Here is a 22,642-nt window from a genome sequence, read left to right on the forward strand (position 1 = left end):
TTGGTCTCGCGTCTTGCGGGCTTCCCTGGCAGCCCTTTCCCTCTCAGGGTTGGCCTTAGCGCCTTGCGGGGCCTATCCCTGTGACTTGTATATATTGTATATTTGTACATAGTTCCTGTGTTCACGTTGTGGTGTGGGATTGTGGCTGCACCGTCTCCTCACGGGGTGTCTTAAAGGTCTATCCCGTACATATGGAATATGTAACTCAGTGGAGAGATAGTCTCGAGGCGATAGAGAACGTATGGTTACATTGTAACCTTGGTTCTCTGAGTGAAGAGACTATCTCTCCAGTCCTTAGGCCGCTCGGAGACACGTTTCGATCAGCTTTATAGCTACGCAATAGGGCGTGGCCGGGCAAGCCGGTGTGTCTTAAAGAAATATCCACGTGCCCTGACAAGCAGCAGGGGTCATATCCCGTACATATGGAATATGTAACTCAGTGGAGAGATAGTCTCTTCACTCAGAGAACCAAGGTTACAATGTAACCATACGGTCTGCCAGTATCATGTAGTATATGGTAACTCTAGTTACCAAATCTGGCATCACTTCAGCAAGTTCACCCACATATAGTTTACTGAAAAACTCCCTAACATTGAGGTTTTACAGTAACAGAACCTAACTTAACTGCATCATGTTTATGGATCAGTGCTTGTAGTGATCCAGTTTGAGCACTAGGTGGTGACACGACACTGAACATCACAACTACTGACAGTCAACGAACCCAACCACTGACACCTTTCACCAGAACCACAGAGAAACAGATGGAGCATTATATTTCACTCTGTGACCAGATATCAGAATAAAATAGTGATGTAACACACATAGAAAAACTTACAGTGACTGGTTGAATTGTTGTTGAAGTCATGCTTTAAGTCCATCCATCCAGTGTTAATGTTAATAGCACTAGTCCTGTGTGAGGGTCCTTGATGTTTTCACATTTCAGTAAAGAGTGACTCAGTATGACTCAGTCTGTGAATGGAAAAATGATAAACAAGTCCCTGAGAATCAGTGACAGTGTTTTAAACTTCACATGATGTTACAAAATCAACCAGCCAATAAACTAAATGGTCAAATGAAACAAAACAAAGAAAATACTTCTATTTTTACTGTAGCCTACTATGGAGTACATGTACTGTCCTGTATGAGCAGGTGTAATAAAGGCGGAACGTCAGAGGAATTCTAACAGTTGAATTCCAATGATTATTATCTCCAGCACATGTGACCTGCTGTACATTAATTATTGATCACCTGCTCCTACGCTAGTGAGACATAATTACCTTCAGTAATGTGAACCCTTCATCAACTTTAAACATTTATATTGCTTATCTTTGTGCCGAGCCCCCACAGCTACGTTTTTTTCCCTCTAATTACACTAATCAAATTAAGTTGGAGATTATTTCTTCTCTTTGCCTCAATTAGAAAGCAGGGATGACATTCATATTTCACATGATCCCAAAGTACTTCACCAGCAGCCAGCTGAGACGGTGAATAATGGCTCCTTCTGTCTGCTGCTGCTGCTATAGGTCCACAAAGCTTCAGCTCCACAGCCACATGCAGATACATCCATTCATAAAAAAATATGAAAAGCTCAGAGTCAAACAACAGAATGCATTGAAAATATACTGTATGTCATAACCTGTTGTATCATGTAAGATGTAGGTGACGTGCTCCTACTCATCTGTCCCAGCATGCACCTTGTTTCCATGACCCCATCTGGCCCGGCGAAGACTGTGACTGTTGTCCTCTGGTGCTGGCCGACAGCTGGAAGATTGTGTGTGTGTATGAGTGTGTGTGTGTGTGTGTGTGTGTGTGTGTGTGTGCGCACCAGCATTTATGCACATTTGGAAGTAACATCTGGTAACCTTGCTGTATATGGACAAGATTCAGGCTGTGTGGAGCACTGGGCCAGAGGAAAACAAAGTTGTAGTCCAAGTACTGTATCACCATGAGCATACACACATTGTATTTTTATTTTGACTCAATCCCTCACGCGCTCACACACATACACACACACAGCTCTAAATGTTGGTTATTCCATAGATTTCCTCCTGTATATTTTTACTCTATATATCTACAGGTGCATCTCAATAAATTAGAATATCATGGAAAAGTGTATTTATTTCAATAGTTCAATTCAAAAAGTGAAACTAATACATGATACAGATTATAGACATACTTTCTAAGACCAACAATTCTGTACTGACAATGATTTATATTGTATTCTATATAATATTATAATGTTCACATTTTTTGTGATACTGAATTTGGGCTTTTCATTAAATGTAAGCCTTAATCACTACAATTGAACAAAATAAAGACATGAAATATTTGGTAACACTTTACAAGAAGGGTCCCTTAATTAACGTTAGTTAGTACATTATTAAGCATTAATATATAAACTAATGTGGTAATTAATGCTAAGTAATGCATACATAATGATAGCTAATTCAACTTTTATTATTACTTAAAAATTTATTAACTAACTTTGAGTAGTAAACATTAATTAACTGCTTACTAATAGGCTACATTAATTAATGTGTTTCCTAATCCTAATGATTGTTAATATATCTGTAAACAGTTAATTAATGCTTAATAATACACTAACTAATGTTAATTAAGTTACCAAATATTTCAGTGTGTGTGGAATGGGTCTATATCATCACTTTTTTAAATGAACTATTGCACTATTGAAATAAATACACTTTTCCATGATATTTTAAAGCAGAAGTAAGCGATCCGGTCGTTTTGGCTAACTTTTTGTCAGCCGATGGAGTTAGCAGCCCCCGCCCTCGTCATGGATCTATTGGTCCTCGTCCCTACGTCACCACATTCATCACATACAGACGTCACACAGAGAGGACCGCCCCTTTATGCCGTTCTCTCTCCTCATTGGATAAAGGTTGTAGGATACAAGGAAAGTTTTCTCCTCGGCTTACAGCAGAGCAGAGTGACTGACAGATCTGTGTTTCAGACCAAACACTCTATATAAGTGATTGCTGTCGGAAGATAGAACTATTTAAGACTTATATTAACACAAATATTCCGCTTACTTCTGCTTTAATTTATTGAGATGCACCTGTACTGTATGTGTTGCGTTTGGAACCAATAAGAAGGGTAGTGAAGTCAGACCGTGTTGAACTGGTCTTTTGAAGAATATACACTGATATTCAGACTATAAAACTCTTTCTATTCATCACACAGGAAAGAGAGATGAGAGCGTCTTGAGAAAACAAAACTTTATTGATGGTTATTGGTTAGTGGAAGAACCATAGTACATGCACATACAATGAGTAGGAAGTAGGAAGCCTTGTTTTTGAACCACAACACCTACTGGAAGCAGAGCTTGGATAAAGTAGTTGCGGAGTCAGACATTCAGCATGGTGAGGACCGAGTGTTCCAGTCTCTGGTCCTCACACACAGCACACAGACGACGGTTTGAACCCTGCGGAGCCGCTCGGGCCACCGCGGCTCTTACTGCTGCCTTTTTTTTCTTTTTTTTTTAATAATGTGATGCATCTGAGAGTTGTTTCCTATCTAATTCATTATAAATACAAAAAAGAGAGATATGTAACAACACCACTAATTGGGAATAGTTGTAAACAGAATGTGGTGCAGGAAGCGGCCCGTAGGCTGGCTTGCAGTGCAGCCGTAGCCGAGCTCCCGTCGCCCGTGTAGCGCTTTTCAAATACACTACAGATTTATTCCATTAACTTCTATGTACATCAGAGATTAGCCTGTTCACAAATCAGTTATTTCCCATATTTATTCATGTATTGTAATATTCAAACAGTTAATTCTCAAAGAGTAAAGTCTGAGTTCTAGAAAATAACAGACAGGATGTCACATTGAGAAACAAAAAAAAATCTGAACTGAAAAATTACAACTACAGCACTGATATGTCTCAGGTTTACGTGAAAATTACAATGTGCAAAACAGTACAGCTGACCAAAAATAAAAAATAATAAGAATCAAAGATGAGAGTATCTACATGGTGATTACATTATTTGTAAAAATCAGAATATGATTTGATAAAAAATGAGATAGCTCGCCCTAACAACTGATCTACTCATCTAAATCTAAAACATTATACCATTTTGTATTTCATATAAGAGAACATCTTCACTGCACAGTTCAAATATAATACATTGTTGGATTATTATACTTTACCCTCCATAAATTTTAATTACGAAAGAAAAAAAAAGAAAACAAAAAAGCCCCCAAAAAACAAACAAAAAAAAAAAGCAAAAAGAAGAATTAACAAAATGATAAAATAGACCCAGCGGCTTTGGCCACTGCTTTATATATTTTTTAAATCTCTCCTGTAATATAAAAATTATCAGTTATACCAATGAATATACTGGAAGTTTATATAAAAAACATCTATGTTTGGTTGGCCAGAATTTAGTGATTAAAGTTTGACCTCCTTCCCCCGGGAACCTGACGTTAACTGCCTTTTTTTTTTCTTTTTTCTTTTTTTTTAAGCTGGCCTGAATTTTTCTTCTCATGTCTCAGCAAGAAATCAAATGGTTGAACAGTTTAGTTGCCATGGCAATCTTTTTTTTATTTTTATTTTTATTTATTTATTTTTTGTAACTTATCTCATAACTCATACCTATGTAGAATCTTATACACAGAAACACGCCAGATATGTCCACAGGAACCTTTGGCTTTAAGTGGTATAAGATATAACTTTAGTCATTAAATCTACAGCCTGACTAACACTGGTCTCTCCCTGAAAAAGAAACTAAACCACACCAAGAGCAGCCTTGACCGTTCATAACTCTTATTTCATTTGGAAATCTTGACTTCATTATCTTGTTATCTTGAGAAAACTACAGGAAGAGCAGAAACATTGTTGTTAGAGACATGGTTTGTGTCGTTATGACAACAAAGACAAATAAAATTCACGTAACTTGAACTTTATGAACATTTATTTTCATGAATATTAGCCTGCCTGATCAATGAAGCCACATACGCTGATGGTGTAGTAGGTGTTTGGGGGATTAGAAGATATGACCCACCATAAAATCTGAAAAATGTCAAGTCAAGTCAAGTCAATTTTATTAATGTAGCACAAACTCACAACAGACCCCTTAATACCAGAGGTCAGATAATGCATTCAGGGAATGTTGTTTCTTCCTCCTTCTAAACAAATAAAATCACAACAATGTGAGAATAAAGTGGTAAATAAGGAGCGGCCTGTGAAGTTCTACTTCAGCACAGGTTTCACAAATAAGGAAAAACTTTATCTTTTGGCTCATCAGCAGCAGAAACAGCATGTCATTGAAAAGATTGTGATGAAACTCTATTCTATTGACTGTCCTCTTTGCTTATTGGCCCATTTGTAATTTAATTCAAATTCCTTGTAAAATATAAATGTCATATTTTTTTTTGTAATACTGTTACTGTTTTGTAATACTTTTTTTCTTAATCAATAGAGCCCATGATTTAATTTTTTTTGTACCACTAATACTTAATTGTAAATACGAGTAAGAAAACAATAGAAAAAGTTTTAAAACATGACTTGTATTAGGCTTAGAATTTTCCAATTTGTTAGCACACTTGAAATACTGTTACAGACCAGCAGAGGGCTCACTGGATGGGAACCACTATTGTACCTGCTGGTGGTGGTATAGGGCCAGTAAAGAGGGAACACTCTTACAATGTTATTGCCAATGTTTTGATATTGAATGTAGTAAATGAGCATTGATCAGAACAAAAAGCTCCTCAAACGTTAGAAAATAATATATGGTAGTAAAATTGTAAATAACATTAAAATGTATAATAATTTATTATGTTGTTTTATGTATTCATGATTGACTACTTTGTTATATAATTATACTTTATCAAAACTGAAATGATAAAAAAAATCGATCTATTTTTCAGGCTAAACGACCTGATGAATAATATAGTATCTGACATGAGGAAAAATGAAGTCAACTTTACAGAGAATGATCATGACTATGCATGTACTGCATAGGACTTTCACTGCAATTCTGTTTTGTTCTCAAGATAACGAGACAGAAAGTCATGGTTTCAAGAAAAAAAATGAAAGTAAAAAAAACCAAAACAATCACTGCTGCTCTCAGCTGTTGTGAATCCATCCGACCCTCAGAAGCTCAGAGAGAAACGTTTTTGTCTTCTTCACTTCCTCCCAAAATCAACTGGAGAAAAAAAAAAAAAAAATCTATTGTTGCTAAACTGACAGAGGAAGTGCCAAAGGAAGCTGGGAGAAGTAAAACAACAACACTTGACCGGCATAGTCACTTAAACACTCTTAGAAAACATAAAAACCCCAAAGTGTGACTATGACTTTATATTACAGGGTTGGAGTTCTATACAAGCCCTAACAATTTGACTCTGATAAATATTCCTCTGTGTCCTAATCGTGACTCTAGCAGCTCTCTATTAGTACCATGGAAAAAACCTCTACAGCTGATCATCTACATTAAATCTTTAGAAATTAAAAACCCACAATATCAAAATACACAGCACAAAATATCTGAGGTATAAGATGAAAAATATCAGCTGTCATTTTATTCTTATTCTTTTTTCTGTTTTTTTTTTGTACTTCTCTCTTAGGAGATGCTGAAATGATGCACAAACTGCATGTATTGCAATACCCGGGCCTCAGTAACGTCTCTCCTCTGGTAAATCTCTTCTCATTCGCTCACACACTCGCACACACACACACTTTCTATCTGTCCTGTTGGAAGGTTGACTTTAAGTCAGAGGTGTTGCTAATAGGGTGCGAAGCGACTGTAGCCTCCCCGGTATATACTAGCCTGCAGAGAGGACAGCACCAGCCCCACGTCGTCGGCGTGGCTCCGAGTTTTGGCATCTGTCAGCGGGGCGAAGGCATTCTGAAACACACACATTCACAAACAGAAAGACACACACACACAAACACACCGACACACACACACACACAGGCAGATACACCAAAAAGAAGATCCCAAACAAACACACGCATATTCATAAAAATACCATTGTACACATAGACAAAGGCATAGGAAACACACGCACACGCACGCACGCACACACACACACACACACACACACACACCCTCGTTAACCCCCTACGTCCAGCACAAACTGCTACAAGAGGTTCAACATTACATTACCGTCATTCCAGTGCAAACCCATGGGGGATGAAAAGACCCATGACCGCAGCAACCGTCATGCAGCAAGCACAGCGAGACGCTTCATGCCAGGGGAACATGCCAACAGCTATGTGAAAGAAACCCAGTCAATACAATCATGAAGAAAGTGGAGGAAGAGATGAATCAAAGAAATCAAGTCAGACGCTTCTGAAGCAGGTTGTGAACCAGGAAGGGGGTAAATCTTCTGGATGGGTCATGCTGTTTTCCCTGGGTGAAGGAAAGACCCTCAAATGTTGAGATACCCCTACACAGGGCCGTAGGCGATGACAATTCTAGGGGCCCACAGCCCAGTAGGGCCCACAAAACCCCCCAGGAGACTGATTTTTTGTGTGTGACTAAATTCCTCTTATACACATAGTCAATCAAAAAAGTGGGGTAACACTTTACTTGAATAGGTATTCATAAGATTGACATAACACTGTCATAACCATGACATAACAGCTGTCATAAACATCAATGAATACTTATTCAGTAAGTTATGTCACTTTTAATGCAAAGTTGACATTGTTTGAGATGTTTTTGTTCTGACAACTTGACATAAAGACAATTTAAACTGTCATAGCAGACCTATGACCTAATTGCCAAACTTTAAAAATTATGTCAAGTTCTCATAACAAGGACATCTCAAATAAATGTCAACTTTGCATTAAAAGTGACATAACTTACCGAATGACACTTAACGACAGCTGTCATAGGTATTCATTGATGTTTATGACAGCTGTTATGTCATGGTTATGACAGTTTTATGTCAATCTTATGAATACCTATTCAAGTAAAGTGTTACCAAAAGGGGTGATGAAAAGTCAGGGGGTGGGGGCCCATGTCAGTATTTTTTCAGGGGGCCCAGAATTCCTGGCAACGGCCCTGCTCCTACACCAGGTAGAACAAAATACAATTTACAATATACATTGTTTTTAATCTTCAGGGTCTCCCATTCATGAAATGGATTGAACTTTTACTTTTGGGAAAAAAATGTTTGTTGCGGTATTCTTTGGAACTATACCCTAATCTCTGAAAAAGAGACAAATTAGGCCAGTCCAAATAAGGGAAAGATGACAAACCTTGACAAATCATCACTTGAGACTCCTCAGTTTTATTCTCATAATATTTGCTGAGGTATGAATCAGGTGTCTGCCCTACATCACCATAGAGTCAGAAATTAGTTCACTTAAAAAAATTCTGAAAAATAAACCTGAAAACATAGCTTTAAAGCAGAAGTAAGTGATATATTTGTGTTAATATAAGTCTTAAATAGTTATATCTTCCGACAGCAATCACTTACATAGAGTGTTTGGACTGAAACACGGGTCTCTCAGTCCCTCTGCTCTGCTCTGAGCCGAAGAGAAAACATTTATCGTATCCTACAGTTTTTATCCAATGAGGAGAGAGAACGGCATGCAGGGCTGTGTGTGCAGCCAAGGAACGTCGTGAATGTTGCGACGTAGGGACGAGGACTGTTATGGTGCGTTCAAGGAAACTCGTATTTTTCCGACCGTGAAGTGGTACCAGTTCGATCTGGTACGAGTTCACCGGTCGGAAGTTACGAGTGGCCGTTATAGTGACTTTCACCGGTAAAACAGGTCGGAAAAACACGAGTGGGTTGCCTGAAACGCTACAAAGTCGTAAGTTGTGACTTGAAGCTGTAATTTACGATTTCAAAAGCCTGCCTGGAACGCAGCATTAGCGAAAACGACCGGACCACTTACTTCTGCTTTAATTTAGGCGGAAAATGTATTTTTGTATTTTAGGAAAAGGGGACTTTACTTTTCTCTTATTCATTAGAAAATCATAAATCCCTGTCAAATACAATGCTACAGTATTGGACAATAACCAGCGGTTGTATAGAGATACCTTGTACAGTTTTAAATAAATAAGTAATTTAAGTAATAAATAAGTTTTCTTTAGACAAACCCCCTCTCGGAAAACAGGCAAATTAGGTCAGTCTGAATAAGGGAAAGATGACAAAAATGCCCATCACTTAATGTTCACTCTTTTGCTTTGGTAATTATTATTCCTGGATGAAAATGAGCTTTTTGAACCTAAACATGCTCAAGAATTCATCAAAAATGCACATGCATCAGGCGGGGTGGAAACTGACGTGGATGTGGATGTGGCAAAATGGCTTGTTCTACTGAGAACTAACACTTGCCCTGTGTGTTTCACCTACATATGTAAAATTCAGCTGGCACATGTAACATGGTAATGACAATGGATGCCTAAACCCAACAGGAAGTCAGCAGTACAGTTGAGGCTGATAAGACCAAATAAGGAAGTGATGATAGGCGTCTACATCATCCTTTATAACAAGACTCAGTTTCTGTCCTTCTCCAACACAACAAGTTTTCACAATAAAACAGGGCTGGCAGCGTTTCTGAAAGTCTCTGTCTCTGAGCTAAAATATCTGGGATAGTGTGGATGGAGGGATACAGTAGGAAAAGATATGAATTTTAAAACAAAAACATAGGAGTGTGGGCGTCGCCTCAGGACTGAAGTAAAGGCACTGAAACATCCTCCATGAAGGTGGAGGGAAACCATGTGTCCAGTGAAGAACATGGCCTCTCAGGCTTATTGAGTTTGCCACTGTATGAGATTGTAAGGCCGCTCTAGGTTTTATATTAATTATGTGAAAGTATCACAGCCTCAGTCCACTCAGAAATAACCCATCAGGATGTCTGTAAATTTGTGATGTCACAACAAACCAGTTATTGCACTCAGCTATGTCCCAAGCCCCTCCCATCTGAACCAAGCATCCAACTCTACAGAATATGGTTTTCTCTAAATGTTTTGTAGTGGATCAGACAGAAAACAGTGAGTCAATCGGAAGAGAGTCTCAAAGGTTTCTCTTTTCTGATTGGCTCACTGACCTGATACTAAAGTTCTGATTCTGCAAGAACTAAAAACTATACTGAGATGGTTTTTGGTTCTTAAAGACATACAGCTGTGGAACAAATTGAGAGACCACTCCAAAATGTTCTTAATAAATCAGCATCTCTATTGCAGCCATTCAATTCCAGTGTCTATTGAATCCCAACACACCAGCAGGTCACTCTACTTCACGAGGCACTGATGAGGTCATCACCTGAACCAAATCTAATTTAGTGAAGATTATAAAAAACAATGTTGATTTTCTGAACTCTTCCTAAGTTTAAAAAAAAATAGTGTTTTGTTGTTTAACCTTCCTCTTGTGTTAGGGTCAGCACTGACCCGTTTTAAGGTTTTAACGCTCACAAGTACCACATACATTTGTTTATTGCATCAAGGCCTTTTGACTTTGTCAGGACCTGTATTTAAACAACAATTTATTTTTCCACAAAATTCTAAAATGCTCTGGTTAAAATGATGACATTTGTGTTGTTGGGGTCGGTTTCGACCCGGTTATAACGACAAAAACAATAATTACAGTTAAAACTGAAATCATGAGTGCAAAACCAACCTTTTCATGGATAAGGAAGCCTAACAATGTAACCAAGAGGTGAGAAACAAACATTGGAATGTTTCTAGTGTATTTTACAGCTGATTTAAGACTCCGGTCAAAACCGACCCTAACACAAGGGATGGTAGCAGAAAGCTGACACAAGAAGGTTAAAATGAATATGAAGGTGTTTTCTTGACAATATTTTATGTCAAATTTGGGTGGAATGTTATCAGTGGTTTATAGAATAAAAAAAAGGGTTCAATGTTCTGAAACGCATACCTATAAATAGTAAAACCAGAGAGACTGATCATTTTTAAAGGGACAATGAGGAGTTTTGTAAAGCAAAGTGTTTTCACACTACATTTCCCATGAGCCTCCACCGGCACGGTGGAATTCTTGGGCCGGCGCAAGACGGATGAAAACCAAGAATGTTTTCATTCATCAAGAATGAAAGTCGGAGGTTTGGCTGCCTTATATCCATGACCCGCCGGGCAGCGTCCGGGAAACTGAAAGTAGGAAACAGCTAATAATAATAACAAAATAACGATGAAGATAAAACAATATATTTATCGAAAATTGACCCATTAACAAGTGTGGGTAATGTAGATTCATCCACATTAACTCATTGAGTGCCAACCACGTAATTTCTCGTTTTTCGTTCCCATGCGTTGAGTGCCAAAAACGAAATTTTTCGTTTTTTGCTTTTTTTTTAAATTATGAAAATAGACACTTTAATACACATTATATGTAAATTTGGGGACTCTACGACGAGGAGAACTGAAATAGATGACGATCAAAGTCACATGACAGCTCATGATCTGGAAGTTTTTATCATAACTCAGCTTCTGCAAACGGAGGTCTGCATGTGGATGCAGCAGCTGCTCCGCTGCTGCTCTGCTCTCACCCGCGAGGCTGCAGCAGCTGGGAGCTGAACCAGGAAGCTCTCAGCCCACTGTCCCGCCCGGTCTTCATCTGGAGCAACACCGTGTCCTCCCCAAAGTCCTCCCGCGGTAAAATCTGATGGTCTCTGGACCAAAGCAGACCGGCACCACCGACCCGTACCACAGACGGACCGCGACCACCGGCGGGACCGGTGTTCGCGAGCCGCTGTGGCCGGCAGAGCCTCACGTTCCGCGGCGAGAGGCTGTGACACGGCACGGTGCGTCTGTGTTATTGCTGTTTAGTGGCGCCCCCCCCGCCCCCGATGGTGGTTTTGTGAATAGAACAACAATTGTTGTGTATATTTATCTTATACGAGCCCTTTGATCCAGAAATGCGAGTGTCTGAAGAGCGACAGACACAAACAGCGCACCTTTCATAAAAGACGCTCTATCTCCTTTTCTAGAAAAAAAGGAGGGATTTTGGTGAAACCCAGCCATGTTTAGCTTGACTTTTCTCAGGAACGGAGGCACGTAGAAACAAACGGTTTGTGGCCATTTGAAGGATAAAGTTAAACCTTTCAAATGAGCTACAGTATGTGTTGGTGGCAATAATATAGAATACACTATGGCTCTAAAATAAAAAGTCAAATATGGTCTAATTTGCCGGTACACTTGACTAAAACTTTGGAAAGGAGCGCGGCACTCAATGAGTTAATATGAGACTTTTTAATAAGCAAATACAAACTCCTCGTTGTCCCTTTAAGTGATCTCTTACGTATCTTTTTATGTATCAACACTCCACATGTAACACAGGAGATGAGGAGAATGTGTGATCTTTATGTGGCTGGTTTCACGTAGGCTTCACAGACAGTCTAAAGGGACACCACCAGGCCAGTGTAGGAGAATACAACCAGTGGACGTGTGGTGCGCGGCTGCCTGTCCTTATTTGATGTTGAGTGATGTGCAGACATTTTGTTGATTAATCACAGGGCAGCTGAGCCTGGATTTCTGCTCATTGTTTGTGATTAACCAAGAAGTTTCCCCTCCAGTCCGCCCCGCTTCCTTATCCACTTCTTCCTCCCCTCGCCTCCTCCCTGTGGCTGTGGCACCGCAAGGGATTTAATTATCAAAATGACTAATTATTTCATTACCAGAGAGTGCAGGGTGAGGTGGTATCCACCAAATTAGAAATATAATAACTAACATGGACTGGGCTGCCAAGGCATGGAGACATTCATCACCTTTTACAGGCGGGATTAATGTGGCATTTGGACTGCCGTTAGCAGCACAGACAAATTCAATTAAGTTTAAGTGAGGAGATGTCAACGCTGCAGAAAAGCATGCACAGCAACTGAAGAAGAGATTGTTGTGGGGGGAGAGGGGCAGTCTGGAGGGGCGGAGATGTGGAGTGCAGTCGTAGGAAATTAATCTATAGTTAGAAATGCAATTCTGTCTAGTGCATGAACCAATGGAATAATGTTAAAAATAGAATGATATTAGGAAAATACAACGCACAGATATAGGCCGCATGTTTATGGTCCACTCCACTTGTTTTACTGTTCTTTAATGCAGAAATCTGATTGATGCCAAGGTTTTATATCTTGGCACAATCCATTCAGTTTACTGTAGCCAATGTGATACTTAGACAGCTGTCTTTTAAAATGCTGTATGAATCAGCAGTGGTCCTTATGGATCCTGTGCTGATGAAAATACAGCTTTTCATAATGTCTTCAGGTGAAGACTGCTGGCTGTGTTGGCACAATCCTTACACGGTTTGTTTGGATTGGTTCACATCCATTTTAATACAATACTGACACATGCACTCGGAGGAGTTGCTGTAATCCATGCTGACAGTCAAGTAGCATTGTCATTTCATAATGTAAGGTTTCAGCCATCTGAGAGAGACCAATGCAGCTGTGTCCTTCAGAGTTCCCATCAACAGTAACCAGTGTTTCCATCCACACATTTTTTTTTTTTATGAGCCTCCGCACGCAACGTGAATTTCTTTGACCGGCGCAAGACAGACCCATGTTTTCATTCATCAAGAATTAAAGTCAGAGGTTCGAAGACGATCAGATACCGTCGTAGTTCCGCCCATAAACGGCGATTCGGCGGCGTTATTCTCATGACTCGCCGGGCAGCGTCCGCAAAACCGAAAGTAAGGAAACGCTGGTCGGCTCGCCCAGCATTTCCGCCACCACTAATAATAACAAAGTAACGATAGAGACAAAACGATATATTTATCGAAAATGGGCCCATTAACAAATGTGGGTAACGTAGATTCATCCACATTAATATGAGACTTTTTTATTGTCGCAGAATTTTTCGTTCTGCCGCTGGAGAAACTCCTCGTTGTCCCTTTAACTCTATTAACATTTTAATTTACCAACTTAGAACAAAAACTTGTCCATTTACAGCTTTATATTTGAGTGGAGTGCACCTGACTGACTGATTAACCAGCCGAGTGCTGAGCTGCAGTCTACCGAGTCGCTCTGGTTCCCGAGCTGCTCAGGAACTGCAGGGAAGAGAAGCGCTACATTGAGCCTCACATCTACTGCAGCAAATCATCTACTTTCATAATGAATAAAATATGTATGACTATCCCCAAAGGATGCAGAAGCAAAAACCAACCATGAGACACGCTGAGCAGAGAGCAATGGAGAGTGGTCATCAACCATTACCAACCCTACATATCAAACAGTGGGAGTTTAGAGATAGAGACCTGCCTCTAATAAAAGTGCGAGGTTACTGAGATGGAGGTAAATACTGTAAAGGCCTGAAAAGGTGTCTTTAAAAAAAGAGAGATATTATGTCTCTCACTTTCTCTCATGATCATTTTAGACTAAATACTAAATCAGGACCATCAACAGTCCAGATCCAGTCTTGTTATTCTGAGACTCCAGCAAAAGCAGCTACGCGGGATTCAAAATTAAATGCTCATTTATTTCAAACTACCTATTATGTTTACCCTCTGACTGACACAGTGTTAGCTCTGGCCTCCTTTAAAACCCACTCTGACTTCCGATTGGCTGAGCAGTTAAAGGCCTGCAGTGGGCACTGGAGGAACTACCTTCTCAAATCCATCAGTACACCATGGCAACCAATCACCACTGCTGAGAATCTCTGGGAAATACAACACCATTACCTGCTCACTGCGTTTGGATTTAGTCTTTCAATCACAGTTCCCCTGTCAGCAGGCATACATGTGGGGAAATGGAAACATCTACTGCCAGGAAACACCTTGCTAGTAAAATGCTATAAACAAGTCAATCCTTGGATCCAGGTAGTAGATACACCATGGGAAACAATGAATTCAGAGCAGACTGACACCTAAGCAGCTGTCACACAGGGACTTTACTTTAACAAATATATTCCTCATCATTTGAACAAGGTAGGCTGCAGGTGGCTTTTTGGTTTTGGCAGAATGATTCATTCAATAAACCAGTCAGGCACAGACCGACAGGCCGGGAGCCTTAGGGCTTGTTAACCTTCAAAAAATAGAAAAATGTATCCTACGCACATCAGGAAAATAGCATGATCACAGTCGTTGCTATTTATGTATAGCATCAGAATAATCACACATATGAACACCAGCCAATTATAAAATGTGGTGACTTCATTACTAGTACAACCTTACACCTGACACTTGCCTGATGTGTCTACTATGTCAGAGGTTTCATGATCCAACTTTGGTTACAGTACTGTCCAACAGCACTGCATGGCAGCCAAGTCATACAGGCCTAATAATCTTGAAATTTACATACAAACAAACACATACAGTGGCAAGAAAAAGTATGTGAAACCTTTGAAATTTCTTAGTTTTCTGCATTAATTGGCCATTTAATGTGATCCGATCTACATCAAGTAGAAACAATCGCAATGTGCTTAACCTAATAGCACACAAACAATTATAATATTTCATGTCTTAATTGAACATATCCATTAAACATTCACAGTTCTGGTGGAAAAAGTAAGCAAACCATTGGATTTAAACCTCCTTTGGCAGCAACAACCTCAACAAAATGTTTCCTGTAGCTGCAGATCAGAACTGAACAACACCCAGGATGAATTCTGGACCATTGGTCCTGACAGAGCTGCTTCAGCAGCACCATTTTTACACCATACATCCAAAAAATACAAATAAATAAATAAAAATACAAAAAATGTAATCTTAGTTTCATCAGTGGCAAACTTCAGGCCTGCAATGGAAAGCAAAGCAATTCATGCAGAAAACTAGGAAATTCCAAAGTGTTCACATACTTTTTCTTGGAATATAAAATACTTTGTAATAGAGTGTGTGGTCACTCGCAGACAATGTTTGAACCAATTTCTTCACTGAACTCTAGGGACTGCTGCTTTCACCCTGAGGACCACTCTTTGAGGAAGACTGACCTAGAACCATAGCCCAGTCTGCCTGCTCGCCTGCTGAGAGTGTCACCCTGTGGGCTGCTGCAAATGACTGCCAAGAGGCCAAACCAGCCTACTTACAGGGACGCTTTTCCCTCTCTAACTTCCTGTTCCTCCTCCCACTTACTCATCTTGTATCCTATGTCAACCTCTAACCGCTTACTGTGGTGCCTCCTGCCGCCTGTATGCCATGATCATGTTTCCACAAGTGAAGGTGTAGTTGGTAAGTTAACTGTTCTTTTCTTATGGCCCTTTTCCACTAGCGTGACTTGGCTCTACATGTTTCGAACCCGGGTCTCCCGCACTGCGGACGACGATGCAAACTGTTTCACCAAGAGGTCAATGACCACTTGGCAAGTGGGTTAGCACGTCTTTTATGGGTGAGTGAGTCTAACTTCAGTACCGCTAACCGCCACACACTGTCACTTGTCCTTACTGTTACCGTGTGACTGTGGCTATACCCACAGACCTCTGTTACGCTAGTACCTGGTACCTGGTACTTTTTTGGTAACACCTCAGCCCGGGCCGAGGTGATACTAAAACGTGACGTCAACCGCCCTCCACTGTGGAGCGTCGTCACTGGAAGAGTCGCAAGCGTGATGTCCGACACAAAATCGATTTTTAAAATCACACGAACAACAGCGCCCACTGCTCTGTACTGGGACTGTTGTTAAAGGGACAACGAGGAGTTTCTATTTGGTTATAAAGAAGTCTCACGTTAATGTGGATGAATCTACGTTACCCACACATGTTAATGGCTCCATTTTCGATAAATATATCGTTTTGTCTCTGTCGTTATTTTGTTATTTTAATTAGTAGCAGAAACGCTGGGCGAGCTTACCAGTGTTTCCTTACTTTCGGTTTTGCGGACGCTGCCCGGCGGGTCGCCGAATCGCCGTTTATGGTCGGAACTACGACGGTATCTGATCGTCTTCGAACCTCCGACTTTCATTGTTGATGAATGAAAACATTCTTGGCTTTCGTCCGTCTTGCGCCGGTCCAAGAATTTCACTGTGCACGCAGAGGCTCATGGTAAATGTAGTGTGAAAACACTTCGCTTTCCAAAACTCCTCGTTGTCCCTTTATTTGACTGCTGTGGTCCACTGTGGTCCGTGATTGAGGTGTAGACGAGTGAGTTTGGAGCTGAAGAGAGGGTCGAAAAAAAGAGAACGAGTCGACGCGACCGTAACAGCTGTGATATGACGACTCTGCCCATGTTGAGGAGGAACTATGAAGGACTCAGCTGTGATGGAAAAGGACCTGAACCGAGTCGAGCCGAGTAGAGCTGTAACTGTGTAGTGGAAAAGGGGTATTAGATGTCGTTTGTCCCTCTAAGAGACTCACACCTGATTTAAGGTTGTGAATCACGTATCTATAACCTGATATGTGCAAAGTATTCTGGTTTGATAGGTAAATCCAACAAAAAGGGTTCATTGGGCGCAATGTGGGCCATGATGGTGTCAAAGAGCTCAGTCAGAAGTCGTGCAGTCAGACCTCTCCAGTTTAACCTTATGAAATGAGATGGACCAGCACTCTGGAATCCATTCTGGTAAAGGGAACAGTAGACCACCCCTTACCCTGAATGGATACTGGGAGTATGCTGGTGGCTTGTAGCTGTAGGGAGTGTTGTGGGGTGTTCTTTTTGGGGGTTGGGGATGTCAGTGCCTTATCAAAAACAGATTTGTTCCCTCAGTCTGCTGGGCTCAGCCAGGAGTCTTGTTCATGAGTAGAAGATGTGACACAGGTGAGGAAACCCTACCTACAGTCATGGGCTTTGGGAAATAACTGATGACAACAAGGTCACGGATTCTAGATGTTTTCCATCTGGGTTTGATGATACCATGCTGTTTGATAGGATTTTTTACTGTTACTGTCAATATGAATAAAGAGTACAGCCATATTGCAAATGAGAAGTGGGTTGATGGATGGCATGAGAAGGAGTAGGAGTGGAGAGAAGAGGTTGGTAGTAGGCAGGACTCTCTTACCATGGCACCAACGCTGTATGTGGCTGCTGGAGTGAGTGTGTGGTTGTAGGGGTCGGCAGCATATACTCGTCCATAACTGCAGAAACACATGAGACAACAGAGGATGGTTAAAGCAGTTTATTTCCTGCACACTACACTCAACCATTTACCTAGCAATGTCATGTGATAACACACAGGGTTTCATTATCAATACAGGTGGATGGGACTGGTCTCTGACTAGCAGCCTGCTTTTAAAAATCAAAAATGTGTTGATCCTGAACATGATCCATCCAGAGATGATGTTTCCTACAGAACAGTCTATAGAAACACAAAGGGCTGCATCCATGTAACATCATTTATCAGTTATTCATCATTTTAAAGTCAAAACCATTTTATGACCTGACTACTCACTAGTTGTGTTCAGTTATGGGACACAAACGTGCATTAGCAATAGGCCGGCACGGTCCAGTGCTTAAAGGGATAGTAGCATTTTTTTAAAGTGGGGTTGTATGATCTACCAATAGCCCCTAAGTACTTTAATTGCAGTAGAAGACTATCTGCACTCCTCCCGTTAGCAACGCCAGCCCATAGCCAACATACAGTGTTGTGAACAGACCCAAAGAAACGGCCTATTTTCACGGCCTAAAAGAGGTTTTACCTGAAAAAAATACACAGTTCCATTGTTCGCAAATTTTTTTTTCAGGTATAACCTCTTTTAGGCCGTGAAAATAGGCAGTTTCTTTGGGTCTGTTCACAACACTGTATGTTGTAAATCTCTGGGCAGGGCTATGGGCTGGCGTTGCTAACGGGAGGAGTGCAGAGAGGGCTATTTGTAGATCATACAACCCCACTTTAAAAAAATGCTACTATCCCTTTAACACTGTTGAATGTTCTGGGGTTTGATTCCCAGTCCTACACTTTCACGGCACGGAACGAAGCGGCACGGCACGGTTTGGCTCGGCTCGGTAAAGGTGCTTTTCCACTACAGCTGAGTTCTCTAGTACTTCCTCAGCGGGGGCGGGGCGCATTGTCCGCCTCTCTTTTTTCGATCCGCTTGTCAGCTCCAAACTCACTCGTCTGCACCTCGATTACGGACCACAGCCTGGTTTAACACAGCACCATTTAACTCAGGTGAAGGAACAACAACAGTCTCGGTACAGATCACTTTACTTCATTTCCTGTTTTTTGTCGAAATAATTAATTTTGTATCAGTTGGTTGTTTCCTCACCATGTATGAAATGTTTTCTTTTAACATTTTTATTTTTTTAATCTTTAACGTTTCTCATGCTCCTGGGATTCTTGGGTGTTTAGTTTTACTAATTAGAGGTTTGGGCCTATAGCGAACATAATATCTTTGTAAAGTATTGAGATCATTTCCTAAATATTTATACAAATGTTCACTTTGACTCAAGGATGAACCAGTTTGAGTTTGGTGATCAAATAAAACACTTTTTTTTTTAGCCATTACTCAAGACACTACAAAGAAATTATGACACTTTCACACCAGAGATTCATTCTTTATATGACTCTGGATAAACTGGGTTGTAACCTTGAAGACAACTGTAGTTTTTCTTAGTTAATAAATCATTCAACAGTCCGGTGTTTTATCTGCACTTGGGTCCTGACCTCATTCTTCTTGACAAACAGAGGAGGAAATTTAAATGACTTGTGTTAGAAATTGAGCTTCAAACAATGGAATGAAGAATAAAGAAATCTCTGTGGAACATAAGGTATAGGGGATTTTCCAAATTTCATGACCTGTCAAGTTAATTGAAAACTATAATAATAATTTTAATAACAACTAGAAACCGTCCCCATAAAAGCATTATTATCCAGAGTACACAATGAAATTGTCTACCTCCTGTGTACTGACCTATTTAATTGAATAACATCAAGGGTTATTCAGTGTTTTATTTACTTCAATGAAAGAAATGAACATCACAGATCTTCATGAAAGCAGATTAAATATGGTGTACAGACAATAAAAGAATCAATGAGAACTATATATAGGAGGAAACAGACAGCAGCAGTGATTATTTTTAGTGGACAACCGTGCTCTCCCCCTCTTCCCATCCCTCCTTCCTGTCCTAGCCTAGTCACGATAAGGGCCAATCAGAGGCCGGGGCCTCTGCCCATAATTGAGCGGCATAGCGGCCCAGTGGTTGAAGCGATTAGAAGTTAATCCCAATTAGTTTTGGACATTGCTATTCACCACGCAGTCCCCCCAGCACCCCTCTCAACCCAGCTCCGCGTTTGACCTATCTTATCTCACAGTGCAGAGCTCTAACCCATGATCAGTGTGCGAGTGTGGGTGTGTGTGTGTGTGTGTCAGAGAGAGAGAGAGAGAGAGAGAGGGGGAGAGACAGTCCATAAGTGAGAGTGTGTGTTAAGCTGCAACTACAACACAAATTTAAATGCAATTTGAGTCAAACGCATTCTTAAAGTGACCCTGAGGTGAAAAGATAAACATGGAAACATTTCCAGCAGCTCTACAAACTAAAGCTGTGAAATGCACAAGGTTTAAGGACAGAGTGAATATTTGGAGGAAGAGGTAGGCTATAAAGATATTTGGCATCTACAACATTGTCTCTCAACTATCTGAGCTGCTGCGGTCGCTTCGCTTTGGACTGCATCTCGTCAGCCTTTGTTTTTGCAGATTTTCCAAATGATATCGTTGTGACAGAGAGATGAAAGCCTGGAAGTCTGTCTCACACCTGTGCTAACGGTTCTGTGGCACGGAGCTAAATGCTAATGTTAGCGTGCTAGTGTGCGCCCGACGTCAGAGCTAGCTAGCAGGGAATTGTGAATATGATCGCACAAGATGAACAGTCATAGGGTTCATCCTCTGAGCACCATGGATGTTTGTGCCAGACTCCATGTGTTATGCAATATAGTGAGATATTTCTGGACTGTTTGTAGTTTTTAAAGGGACAACGAGGAGTTTTGGAAAAGCGAAGCGTTTTCACACCGTGAAATTCTTTGACCGGCGCAAGACAGACTTCATTCATCAAGAATTAAAGTCAGAGGTTCAAAGAGGTTCACATACCGTCGTAGTTCCGACCATAAACGGCGATTCGGCGGCGTTATTCTCATGACTCGCCGCGAAACCGAAAGTAAGGAAATGCTGGTCGGCTCGCCCGGCATTTCCACCACCACTAATAATAACAAAATAACGATAGAGACAAAACAATATATTTATCGAAAATGGGCCCATTAACAAGTGTGGGTAACATAGATTCATTCACATTAATATGAGACTTTTTTATTGTCGCAGAATTTTTCGTTCTGCCGATGGAGAAACTCCTCGTTGTCCCTTTAATGTGCAATAAATTTGGATTGCTAGGCAGGTGTCAATCATGGCCTAAAACTATCCTGCTTCATCTTCTTTTTTCTGAGACCATAACTTCCCTATAGACGTTAAAGGGATACGCCAAAGGCAAAGGATGGTGTCTATCTGCTTGTCATGGACTCGGGAGTGAGGCAAGACACGAAAAAAAAAATGTTGGCATACCCCTTTAATATAATCTGATTTCATTTTGCAAACACTAGTGTCACCACCACCCACAACAGAATGAGAGAAGTTTCTGTTATTTTAAGGTACTGAGATGAAAACAGAACAATGTCAGAGATAAAATTATCTACAGTGTCTGTAAATTTTTTTTTAAATTTCATTTTATGAGCAAATTTAAATCAAGATGGACAAATGAATGAGCTTATCACAAATGTTGAGATGCTGACAGTTGTTAATTCTAGGGGAAAAAAACTGCTGCTCTGGTAAAGGACCAAGAGGTCAGTGCTTATTCATGTGCAGCATGTGCAGTAATTTGTGAACTCTCATAATGTGCTTGTATGAGCGTGTCTGCGATGAGTCTGGGTCTGGTCGGCCTCATGAAAGCAGCTGTTGGTTGCATCCCCTCTGTGACCTTCATGGCACAAACATGACCCACATAGTGCCAGAGCGGCCCCGGACAGATGGGCTCTTCAAGGCTGCACAGGTACGCAAGCAAGAAACTCACAGGTGTTATACCAGATCTGGGTGAAACAGCCACACAGTCTTCATCTGGACCTCTGCAGATGCTTTAAAGCTCAATTTGCTTCACTGTGTTGCCACTTGGATGCAGCGAAGCAAGGTGAAAACTCCAGTGTGTCATGGATGGGTGGTAGAGTGTGATTTGTCGCACTTGTAGCAACACCTGACAGTGATGTCACAGTGAACTGACGCACCCTGGAGTAATAATATCTCAATCACTGTACGATACGTCAAACAGGATTTAGCTGAATTGCTCTTAAAAAGCTCACAGAAGCCCGTTCAACTGTTGTCCAACTGTTGTCCAACTGCATTTAACTCAGCAGCTGTGTAAATATCAGACAGCATTCACATTTCCAAAAGTTCGCTACCACACCATAATTATCTGTGCATAAATCCATGATGATGTAGTGTAGGGGTGGGAATCACCAGGGGGCCTACGGTACGATATATCACGATACTTGTGATACAATTTTATTGCCATATTAAAAATATATTTAATCATTTAATAAATTTCCACTTCATGATGTAATAACACCGCATTTTGTAATAATCTGCCACATTTTGTTATAAAATTCTTGAATGCAATATGTAATATACTTTGCCGCATTTTGTAATAAATTGTACATATTGCACCAAATTATTACATTGTTTTCATAAAAAAGTGCAAACACCTGCATTTTGTAATAATTCGCTGCAATATGCAACAACTTATTACAAAATGCGGCAAAGTTAATTGTGTTCAAGAATTTTATTACAAAATGTGGAAGATTATTACAAAATGC

The 22,642-nt window shown here is 40.5% G+C and overlaps 1 protein-coding gene across 12 annotated transcripts in view; it reads right to left on the minus strand.

The window, feature by feature from the left end:
- Window positions 1–3,221: 3,221 nt before the first annotated feature.
- rbfox1 (RNA binding fox-1 homolog 1) overlaps window positions 3,222–22,642 on the minus strand; it is a 455,321-nt gene continuing 435,900 nt past the window's right edge. For 7 of the 12 annotated variants that reach the window (XR_015036322.1, XM_085785152.1, XM_085785148.1 and 4 more), the window contains 3 exons: window positions 17,852–17,927; window positions 6,786–6,863; window positions 3,222–4,832 (listed from right to left, as the gene is read on the minus strand). Coding sequence is in view for 9 of the 12 variants with exons in the window: in XM_085785152.1 (XP_085641278.1) it covers window positions 4,716–4,832; window positions 6,786–6,863; window positions 17,852–17,927 (271 nt within the window). In the remaining 3 variants the exon portion in view is untranslated. Of the gene's footprint in view, window positions 4,833–6,415; window positions 6,864–7,124; window positions 7,231–17,851; window positions 17,928–22,642 lie in introns of those variants that run through there. The other 5 variants (XM_085785153.1, XM_085785149.1, XM_085785151.1 and 2 more) reach the window with 2 other exon arrangements.

This window comes from Trachurus japonicus, chromosome 8 (assembly GCF_045865225.1).
Source record: "Trachurus japonicus isolate A0001 chromosome 8, Traja_1.0".
Taxonomy (NCBI): Eukaryota; Metazoa; Chordata; class Actinopteri; order Carangiformes; family Carangidae; genus Trachurus; species Trachurus japonicus.